At 40.6% G+C, this 12,440-nt stretch overlaps 1 protein-coding gene across 14 annotated transcripts in view; it reads right to left on the reverse strand.

Moving 5' to 3' along the window:
• The window catches only part of MTA1-like (metastasis associated 1-like), a 156,746-nt gene that overhangs the window by 12,257 nt on the left and 132,049 nt on the right, over positions 1–12,440 (reverse strand). For 6 of the 14 annotated variants that reach the window (XM_045736401.2, XM_069311418.1, XM_045736357.2 and 3 more), the window contains one exon: positions 9,632–9,649. The exons of 7 other annotated variants lie outside the window; for them this stretch is intronic. In XM_045736401.2, coding sequence (XP_045592357.1) covers positions 9,632–9,649 — 18 coding nt within the window. Of the gene's footprint in view, positions 1–9,627; positions 9,650–12,440 lie in introns of all 14 variants that reach the window. One more of the 14 variants, XM_045736372.2, reaches the window with a different exon arrangement.

Consider the following 12,440-nt stretch of genomic DNA (forward strand, 5'->3'; position numbering starts at 1 on the left):
ACCACTCCCTGTGCCTCTGTGAGGAGGGGGGTAGGGTGCTGGTCCCCTGGTAGGCCTCTAGAACTCTGGGGCTCATGTGACCCAGTAATTGGTAACCATCTTAGCATATAGCTTCAGGAAACTACAAGGAGCTGCACCCAGAAGAGAGAGATGGTTCAATGTATTATAGACATACAAAGGAATACTAGTCAATACTGCACTCTTCACAGAACCAGAGAAAACTGCCCCCATCACATCAGTCACTCCATTTACCAAATACTTCCACTTGCATTAAAGGCTAGTAATAGAAACTTTTATCAGAAATAATAATATTTGCTACTATAATTGTAATATATTGTAGTGTAAGACAAATATTTGGCTAAAGACAGTACTGATAGCAAAGTGCCATTAATATGACACCTTTTTTAAGGCACAAAGTTCAAAGTGGGGAGAGTGGCATACAACAGAAAGCAAAGCTTATCAACATTTGTTTCATGAGCTTTACCTGCACTAATCTTAATTTGTCATAAAGTTAAATGCTTACATATGTTAACCCTCAAAATGCACCTATTATTGAAATTGCCACCATGAAATAAATATTTACATCTTTTCTGGTTTTGTGAGGTGTAGGAGGAAGGTGGGTGGGAGTGTGTGAGCGCTGCGCTCCTACATGCACGAGGGTCACTCACGTACTCATGTTGGGATGGCCACTCCTCCTTTCACCTTGGATCTTAATGTTCAGTGTTAAACTTATCAGCTTAAACAATGTAGTGTTTGTGTTGGATAACTGCATTTATGCACACATGATTCACTATTGTATACAAACTTACAGCACAAAATATATATACTTAATGCACACAAATCTCTTCCTGGCAGAGCTAAAAGAAATGTCTTCAAACTACATGTTTGTTGCAATTCTGTCTGGGAATGTTGTCGAGGAGTTGATTCAAACACTGGCAGGAGAGACCAAATCCTCATTTGATAACCCTCAATGAGGCATAAGAGTCTTGTGTAATGTTCTTAACAATGCCAACTGTGTATTGTCTTAACTTGCCTCAACATTTATGCCAAGATATTACTTTTGCTCTATGAAACAAACTATTTCTTCTATATAGTGCAACCCATCCTCCTGTTTAGACAGTACTGTTTAGACAGTACTTTATGTAACTACTGTATGTGCACCATAGTACAAACACTCGTATACTAATCAATTAGTAAACATTGCTACTATTCACTTTATGGAGTCAAAAATATGAAGCTAAAACACAAACATAAATATTCATAGGCCAAGTATAGCACACATATGTACTATATTAGGCCTACAAAGGTTAGGTTACTTTTGTTGAATTTCTCCTTGCATCAAATACAAAATCCTTTTTGGTTTGTGCAAATTCTATAGTACTGAGTTCTACTTTCTAACTGCATTGTACGTCAGTATATGTAACTATGGTCCTCAATGCTACTGTAAGTACTACCAAAACAGGTGTATAGTGAGACCCTGCTAGACTGAGCCACACACTATCAAATTAACTGCTAGTTCGTACACAGTAAAAATTGTTTGGTACGCCAGAAAATTTCTGTATCTACGAAGATTCATTCCTCTAAGCCATTTCTGGATTCACACTCTGGCAACGAAGAGGGGACAAGTATTGGTCGTGTGGCTAGCTTTGCTTCAACAAGCAGTGAAATCTTGTTGTTGCACACACTTCATAATCATATTAGTTTTTGCTAAAAAAAAAAGTCCTAATATTTCTAATTATGATACCAAAATGTTCACCGTTAATTGCTCAATCACATGCGGGCCGCCCGCATTACACCGGAAGGTAGGCTGAGCATTGCCGGCGAGCACACAGCCCAATGTTAAACTCTTTCACCCACAATGTTTATACTTAATAATAAGACTAAACAAAAATTTAAGCATGATGACGTTTGTCTCATCGTGCACTTTGCATGTTGTGTTTTTATGATGCCGAGAGCATCATCAGGACGTCAAAGTGTTAATAATTATCACTTTGGCGTCCCAATGACGCATTATGCGGCATAAAAGCAAAACACACACAGTGGGTGATGATGCAAACGTCGTCGTGCTTAAATTTTTGCTTCGCCTTATCATTAAGTATAAACATTGTGGGTGAAAGAGTTTAACACTGGGTCGTGTGCTCGCCGGCAATGCTCAGCCTACCTTCCGGTGTAATGCGGGCGGCCCGCTGGGCCAGATAAAGCATTAAGAAGATACAGTTTACACCATGTTTCTGGTAATCAACTTTTTGTTTTAACCTATCCTAGAATATAATATATTTATTTGCATACTGTACTGCCTTTACTTTTTTATTTTTAAAGTAAAATACAGTGGACCCATATATATTAAGCAACATAACCTGCTTTGCTATAAGGCTATTTAAATTTAGTGACCAATAATGTCAATTGTGTGCAGTATTATTGAGCATAGCTAAGAATGCTCTCACCTTTTGTCCCCAGAGAAGGCAACCATAACATCCTCTCACCCACCAACTCTCCCAACCACTCACTCACCCACCCACCAACTCTCCCAACCACTCTCTCTCACTTTAACACTTGTCCACCCACTCCTTCAGCTATTAAACTGTTACAAACCACCTATGTGTATTTTTGCTAAATTAAGAATACGTACCAAATACTTGGGCACACACACTAATGACGATAATGGCACAAAACAGAGCTCCAGGATTAACTCATTATCTAAGTGGAAGCGTGGAAAAAGAGGCTCAAAAGTGATGTCCTAGATATCATAAAATTACCAAGACCTATTAACCACTGCACTGCGCATAGTGCCTCAATGCGCTTGACAGGTGGTGCGCATAGTGCACAACTTTTGATGTGCACAGTGTCTTACGGCCTTTTTAGGTATAGGGAATGATTCAAAACTTTTATGAGCTCACATCCTGTGTCTCAGGACTCCAGTTAATAGACACCATCTTTAACAAATCATCTCCATCTCTGCTAGCTGTGAGAGTCCTAGTGCTGAGAAAGTAACCAAGGCTGGCACATGCAGTATGAGATTACAGCACCCCTGTGCAACTAGGGGTGACAGCACCACTTAATGTTGCTCTCAATAAAATATATAACTGTGATTCACAGCACTGTCATACAGTTCACAGCGAGAGGCAGTCAGTGTTTCGTACATGTACGCACCATTGAAATGACCTCGTGCTTGCTTACAATACAACCTTGTGGAAATGTATTCATATTCAAGATTTAGTGAGAGGAATGTGATAATAGTAGTTCTGTGACTAGTCTTAGTGATGTGTACTCACCTAGTTGTGCTTGCGGGGGTTGAGTTCTGACTCTTCGGTCCCGCATCTCAACTGGCAATCAACTGGTGTGCCAATTCCTAAGCCTACTGGGCTCCTACTGTGTATAGCATATTCAAACCATTTTCTTGCATCAGGTAATATCCAATGGCTTCATCTACTCATATCATATAGCTCTATGCACTGTTTTAATTTCATCGCCATTCCCACAAAAACTACTTATTGGTTAATTATGGTGCATACAAATGTTGATAGATATACACGATGTGTGTATACTGTGTAATAACAGCTAAAGCTGTTATTACACAGCTAATATTGTTTGTAATATTGGTCAAAAAAGATAATATTTGCACACATTAATATGTGACATAAATACTGTATCTATGAGTACCAATATCTACTTGTTCCATTATACAAAAAAATATCACTGACAACCCAATGAATCATTACACTTGAAAACCATGGTAAAAACCATTTACAATAAGAAAATACGATATATTCAATGTGTGCTGTTACAATGTTATGTAAACAATGCAGGACTTGGCTCAACTCCGACCACTGGTTATAAGGCTCTTGCACTCACCAGAAATGCTTAGTGGTTCGTAATGGTGGATAAAAATGTAGTTTTATATAATGTGTTTATATAGTGTAAGAACAAAAACATGATTTTATTATTCTTAACATGATATGGTGAGTATGTTTAAGTTCTCGAGATGATTTCAGGGCTTGGCGTCCCCACGGTCCAGTCCTCGACCAGGCCTCCTTTTTGTTACACATCCCCAGGAAGCAGCCCATAACAGCTGTCTAACTCCCAGGTACCTATTTAATGCCAGGTGAAGAGGGGAATGAGGGTGAAGAAACTCTGCCCATTTGTTTCCGCCTCCAGCGGGAATCGAACCCAGAATCATAGGACTACAAATCTAGAGTTCTGTCCACTCAGCTGTCGGGCCCCCAATCTTAGTTGTGTATCTTCGTTACATGTATACTTTAGAGCATAGTCAGGTTCCAGACATTTCATTATAAAAATTTCTCAAATTACACAGTTGAATAATATTATGGCATAAAAATAAGAGACAAATACCATTCAGAGACATTGAAATAATTAATTATTATATTTGCAGCAATTCATGCCCTCCGAGGTCGCTGAGGCAAGCGTCGCCAAGTGCCCACTTACTCGCTAACCATACATAGCACAACTTCCCTGCTCCATCACGGCCTAAGTATGCCAAATACAATATATTTTGTTACTTTTCTGCCATCAGGGAAACCATTTTAACAGTACAGTAATTAATTTTTAATGATTCATGAAGGAAATCTTCTTACAATAGAAAGATCTTAAAAGACAAATTAACCTTTTACAAGAAAGCATTATGAAGGAGCAGGAAGGTGCCAGCTTGAGAGATAAGGTAAAGAGAAAGTATAGGTAAAGAGAAAGTATAAGTATAAAGAGAAACTAGTGAAAGAAAATGAGACATGGAAAATGCAGGATGAATTCTAACCTTAACCTTGTAATGATCATGAGAGAGATTGTACTATACGCAGATAATTAATGTTTCTTCATACGTGATGACTTATCCTGGAAATCAATAGACTGGAAAGCCTATGAAGGAAGGATAGAGAATATTTGAGCTGGCCAATTTGTAAACTTCACTGTGGAGTCTTCCTTGTATCCCTATGTTAAACAGGCCACAATAATGAGAGAGGGAGATGCTCCATCACTGCTGGACTTGCTATTTACCACGAAAAAAGAAAAGATCTTTGATATGTAGTACTTTTCTCCATTGGGCAAGAGAGAATATGTCCTCTTGGAAAAAAATATGCAATGCATTACAATCTAGAAGAGATCAGAGAAAGGGAAATAGTGAAAACCTTTATTTCAAGAGAGGACACTGGGGGAACTTAGCAAATTCTTTAATGAAACTGATTGGGAAGGCGAGTCACACTAACGTGGCTCAAGATACGATGACCAAAGTGTGTACCACAAGATGCGGAAGTAAGGGCGTTTTTGTCCATCCTGGACCATTATCAAGTCGATTTTGTTGATAACCGACATAATCGACTTGATAGTGGTTCAGGATGGACCGAAACGATTGTCTCTCTTCATCTTCTGGCGTGTGGTTTGGTCACCACTGATTGGGAAGGTTTGGTGTTAGACAAAAGGAAATAAATGAGATACCTATTTTTGTGAGATGATAATGAAGATACAACAAAATTATACCAAGCCAGAGCTACAGAAGTAGAGAACAAGATGGTTCAACACAAATTACACGAGGCCTGGAAAACAAGAACAAAATGTAATCACTGTAGAAGGCCAAACCCTCAAACATATCAGAAATACCAACAAGAAAGCAAGGAATTCTGATTCCTTAAAGAATTCTGATAAAGAAAGAGATGTAGGGGTGGTTCTAGATAGAAAACTATCTCCTAAGGACCACATAAAGAACGTTGTGCGAGGAGCCTATGCCACACTTTCTAACTTTAGAATTGCTTTTAAATACATGGATGGCGAAATACTAAAGAAATTGTTCACAACTTTTGTTAGGCCAAAGCTAGAATATGCAGCAGTTGTGTGGTGCTCATATCTTAAGAAGCACATCAACAAACTGGAAAAGGTGCAAAGACATGCTACTAAGTGGCTCCCAGAACTGAAGGTCAAGAGCTACGAGGAGAGGTTAGGGGCATTAAATATGCCAAAACTAGAAAACAGAAGAAAAAGAGGTGATATGATCACTACGTACATAATAGTAACAGGAATCAATAAAATCGACAGGGAAGATTTCCGAGACCCGGAACTTCAAGAACAAGAGGTCATAGGTTTAACCTAACTAAACAAAGATGCTGAAGAAATATAAGAAAATTCACTTTTGTAAACAGAGTGGAAGACGGTTGGAACAAGTTAGGTGAGAAGGTGGTGGAGGGCAAGACCGTCAGTAGTTTCAAAAGCGTTATATGACAAAGAGTGCTGGGAAGACGGGACACCACGAGCGTAGCTCTCATCCTGTAATTACACTTAGGTAATTACACACAGATGGTCAGGTGGCGGGAAGACGTACGCTTCACACATTACCAGTCACTACACGCAACACTCACACAGATAGTCAGGTGACGGGGAGATGCACGCTTCACACATTACCAGTCACTACACGCAACACTCACACAGATAGTCAGGTAACGGGGAGATGCACGCTTCACACATTACCAGTCACTACACGCAACACTCACACACAGATGGTCAGGTGACGGGGAGATGCACGCTTCACACATTACCAGTCACTACACACAACACACACACAGCAGGTGGCGGGGAGATGCACACATTACCAGTCACTACACACAACACTCACACACAGATGGTCAGGTGGCGGGGAGATGCACACATTACCAGTCACTACACACAACACTCACACACAGATGGTCAGGTGGCAGGGAGACCCACACATTACCAGTCACTACACACAACACTCACACACAGATGGTCAGGTGGCAGGGAGACCCACACATTACCAGTCACTACACACAACACTCACACACAGATGGTCAGGTGGCAGGGAGACCCACACATTACCAGTCACTACACACAACACTCACACACAGATGGTCAGGTGGCAGGGAGACCCACACATTACCAGTCACTACACACAACACTCACACACAGATGGTCAGGTGGCAGGGAGACCCACACATTACCAGTCACTACACACAACACTCACACACAGATGGTCAGGTGACGGGGAGACCCACACATTACCAGTCACTACACACAACACTCACACACAGATGGTCAGGTGGCGGGGAGACCCACACATTACCAGTCACTACACACAACACTCACACACAGATGGTCAGGTGACGGGGAGATGCACACATTACCAGTCACTACACACAACACTCACACACAGATGGTCAGGTGGCGGGGAGATGCACACATTACCAGTCACTACACACAACACTCACACACAGATGGTCAGGTGGCAGGGAGACCCACACATTACCAGTCACTACACACAACACTCACACACAGATGGTCAGGTGGCGGGGAGACGCACACATTACCAGTCACTACACACAACACTCACACACAGATGGTCAGGTGGCGGGGAGACCCACACATTACCAGTCACTACACACAACACTCACACACAGATGGTCAGGTGGCAGGGAGACCCACACATTACCAGTCACTACACACAACACTCACACACAGATGGTCAGGTGGCGGGGAGACGCACACATTACCAGTCACTACACACAACACTCACACACAGATGGTCAGGTGGCGGGGAGACCCACACATTACCAGTCACTACACACAACACTCACACACAGATGGTCAGGTGGCGGGGAGACCCACACATTACCAGTCACTACACACAACACTCACACACAGATGGTCAGGTGGCGGGGAGACGCGCACATTACCAGTCACTACACACAACACTCACACCTTTACCTTACCTCTTCTACAGTCAACAGTCACCCAAAAGCTTCATTATGAAAAATGCTTCTCAAAGTGCCTCACCAGCATAAAATTATAGTTTTCTCTCTCAGTAAAGATATATATATACAGTTGGCAAGAGCAACACATAAATGTTTTACAATTAACAGCATTAATATTGAACTCATACAGTCATATAGCTTCTAAAGAAATTGCAATTAAAAAAAATTAAATATAAAAATTTACACATAGTGATTTTAGTTTGTGCAATCTGAATGAAATGTGCGGAGGAAATCTATAAGAGGTATGAACCTTGACTAAACCTTTTCTAACTTGGGTTGACTGACTTACAAAGTTAACACAAACTGTGAGAAAGATTAGTCGAGAGAAGACTATAAAAGATCACATTTTACCCAAGAGTTGAGTGACAGCTTGAAGATGCCATCACTCAAGGTAATGTCTTCCTGGCCTTAATAACACTTCACTCCTGCATATATTTATGCAAGTGTCAAGTGTATGCAACATGTTACGCAACATGTATTTTCTCATGAACCCGAGTTGCTCTTCCAATCATATTATATACAAATTTGTAGGGATATAATAATTCTTGAGACACATAAGAGCCGTGGTGTTAGCACTAGAGGAAGTGTACACCTCGCCGGGGTGGTATTACAAACATTATGGTAAAGCTCTACTTGATCACCACATGCTTTATACAATAGTCTTCACTTGGGTATCAACACAATTACAATGGAACATACACGATCCATACAATTACCAACAAGGATGCTTAGTCCATTATTTACATCACTTCAAAATAATTATACTGTACTGCATTATTATTTGTAAAGATTTTAAACAAACTAAAATTTATTACACAACTTAATATTCAAAACATTTTAATAGACTAAAACAGATCATTACAAAATTGATAACAAAACCAAGTGATAATTCCATAAATGTCAATAATACAACCAAACGTAAGTGGGAGTGGAGAAGCAGTGTGTGAACCAAGACGGGACCCAACACTGAGAGGAACACCTTCACATACGCCACTAACACACACACATCAACTCTACCAGTGGAGTAGCAGTGTGTGAACCAAGACAGGACCCAACACTGAGAGGGACACCTTCACATACGCCACTAACACACTCACATCAACTCTACCAGTGGAGAAGCAGTGTGTGAACCAAGACGGGACCCAACACTGAGAGGGACACCTTCACATACGCCACTAACACACTCGCATCAACTCTACCAGTGGAGTAGCAGTGTGTGAACCAAGACGGGACCCAACACTGAGAGGGACACCTTCAGATACGCCACTAACACACTCGCATCAACTCTACCAGTGGAGTAGCAGTGTGTGAACCAAGACAGGAGCCAACACTGAGAGGGACACCTTCACATACGCCACTAACCACACACATCAACTCTACCAACTCTCCGCCACTCGCCCCAAGCGCGTGCTTCCAGGATGGCAACGACTCGGCTCAATTGGTATTATGAAGCGGGAAGCAATTTAGCAAACATACTCAAACAAATTCACATCAATACGGCTAATCGAGGCTATAAGAATAGTTGAGAAGAGTGCACATCCAAGAGTAAGAATTTATATTTATTTCATCATTAAATAAGAGAATAATTATGGAACTCTCTTGTTAGTCAATGCACGAAGGAATTCATAAAGACTGCATATACCTCTACACTTACGTATAATAAATGCACTAGTTGTGATACCTCACAATTTGCTATTCAAAGATTATTACAATATTGGCCAATATGGCACAAATGTCTTAACATATTGACAGAAAATAAGGTTCAGAACTGTAATGGAGCCCAGGGAAAATATATATACTCAAGCTTTTTGTGCTCCTTTAAACAACTTAACATCAAAACAAATAAAGAAGTAAAACTCACCCACCTTCTTCCAATTCGCCCTCTAGAATGGGAAAATTCCAATAATTACAACCCTGGAATTATCATCTATCTTATAAAACTATGTCTACCTACTTTGCTTTCAATAATCACTGCCCACCCATTGGTACATTTGATAATATATATAATTATGAATGTATGTATGTATGTATGTATGTATGTATGTATGTATGTATGTATGTATGTATGTATGTATGTATGTATGTACATATGTATGTACATATGTATGTATGTATGTACTGTATGTCTAACCTTTCAGGCATAACCATCCTACCTGGCCTAGTAAACAAAGGCACACTAAGTCTGAATAAGTTTGTTTTCCTTCTTGGTTACAACTTCAGGATTGTTTCTTAGAAATACAGCATTACAATACAGTACTAGACATTTAAACCATTACTTCAGTTATTATTGAATGTGTCAAATGTGACTAAGTTAGACAGTGCTGAAGAATAAATGGCATATTTAGGAGAGGTAAGGTTTCTAAATTAGTTTGGGTTGATAATATAGAAAATGCACATTATGTGTGTTGAACCGAATGTATCTATCATATACGAAAAAATTTGTAAAAATTAATAAAAAAATCAGCTTATTTGGCCACTGTGCTCGATAGGCACAACAAATAAATGAACTAAATAGTGATACAGGTGCGTCTCCAAAACCTGGGTTACATTATATTGTTCTGGACCCAATCAAGATTAATGTGAAATCCAGATGACGAGAAATTTGCCCTTTTGGCTATTGCAAAGTTTTCTATGTATTATATGTCAAATTCCACACGAATATGAACCAGAGAATTTTATTTTAAATATGCATAATACCTTTGCCAAGATACTAAGTATTTCCCCTCATATTACATTAACAATAACAGTTAATGTTAACATTACCATTAACAGATCATATTGAGTGGGTGTGATAATGTACAGTGTGTGTGAACACCACTCATAATGCCACAAGACCACACACACAATGACAGCAATAGTGGGGTCAAGTGAGGCGTGGGATTTTCAACTGTGTCAAACACAGTGCAGAGACTGACGGTCAATCAAATAAGATTAAGACTAAGTGCAGTGAAAAGCTCAGTACCTCAGGGCACAGTCCTTGCACAGCATCCCCGGTCAACTCAACCACTACTAAGGCAGCTGTGTCACTTGCTGCTCCTCTTCACCACGGCCATAGTTGAAATGACACGTCTCCTGGATTTAGTGACCAGGACTCTGATACTAGTGGCTATGATGTGGCTGGTGGCAGCGAGTTTCATTGTGTTACTAGGCAGTGCTGATTCAGCACCTCACCCTGCCAAATGAAACTGTGATGTCTAATGGGGAAAATCAGGAAACATTGGCCTCTACTTCAAATGTATGTGCCTGTCCTGTGTATATTACAAGAGCTTTGTCTCCAAGCCAACATAGTTTTGATGAAGATGTGACTCATGCTGATGGTGGTGGTGGTGGTGGGAGCTTAAGCAAGCCGGGTGTATTCCTGTTGGAGGTTTATGCCGACTTTGTTCCACAAATGTGAACACTTGACGATACAGATGCAAGTGGTACTGACATTTTCCCTTATACTGGCCAAGATATGAGTAAAAGTGACTATTTTATAGCATATCTTTAGCAGTTACTAGTGACATATTGTTCATAAAACAAATACACATTAAAACTCATTGAAAAAAAGGGCACAACATTTTTTCTTCCAAGGGAATAGATTACCAGCCATCTTAGAATGTGTGATGGAGAGAGCACATCGCCATTTTGAAACCTTCACTAGTGCAGTGTGTGCAACGAGTCTAACTTCTTTATTACTAAAATAAACCCTTCCTCGTTTCTGGTGACGGCTCTCATCTGAATTCCAAAGGTACTTGCATTCAGGAATTACAGCACGGTGTACTATACAGTACAGCTTCACACTCCAGGGAATGAAATATACAGTTTTAGTGTTTTGTGGTACTTTTTGGAGAGTTGCAGTTGGGAGGGTCAAGACCCTCAACGGTTATGTGGCAGAGAGGCCTTCCCTACTGTCATATTCATCGCACCATCCTGAGGGATTTGTCCCATTGGTCAAGGCAGCAGTGCCTATCATGAAATTGGCTAGTTTCAGAGAACACAGAAGTACAGAGGGAAGAAAGCCTGCAGCCAGCCAGCCTATGCTTCCCTCTGCATTCTGTTCAGTCGCTATGCCTGTCAAGACTTGGTTCCTTACGCCGTTCAGCCAAACAGCCAAGGATTCCGTTATCACGACAATATTATTTAATCTCGTCTGACGATCAAATTTCTTCTTGCGCGCCCATCTGTCAGAACCCGGGTCTGTGCCTTTTGCAAATTGATAGCAAGACGAGTGATAAAACATAAGATAAAGATTGTGCTCCCATGCACTCACACACAGAGTGAAACACACTGCCAGGTGATCATCTGTGGTTATCGTCGTCATTATCAGTAGTCATCCATCAGCCTATTACTGTGAGTCATCTAAGAGGGTAAAGCAAGCGTTTCCAGTTGTTGCTGTTATTTCTCTGAGTGAGAACTGTACTGCAGCCCTTTCTGGGGACTTAAAAGTGTTTTAACACCATTGCTGTGCCGTGCATCACGTGTTTCCCACCCAGTGTGTTCACACATTGGTTACCACCCTGTGTTTACCTGTCACCACTGCCCACCTAAGTAATTACCTAAGTTTAGTTACAGGATGAGAGCTACGCTCGTGGTGTCCCGTCTTTCCAGAACTCTTTGTCATATAACGTTTTGAAATTACTGACTGTTTAGGCCTTCACCACCTTCTCACTTAACTTGTTCCAACCGTCTACC

Source organism: Procambarus clarkii, chromosome 1 (genome assembly GCF_040958095.1).
Source record: "Procambarus clarkii isolate CNS0578487 chromosome 1, FALCON_Pclarkii_2.0, whole genome shotgun sequence".
Taxonomy (NCBI): domain Eukaryota; kingdom Metazoa; phylum Arthropoda; class Malacostraca; order Decapoda; family Cambaridae; genus Procambarus; species Procambarus clarkii.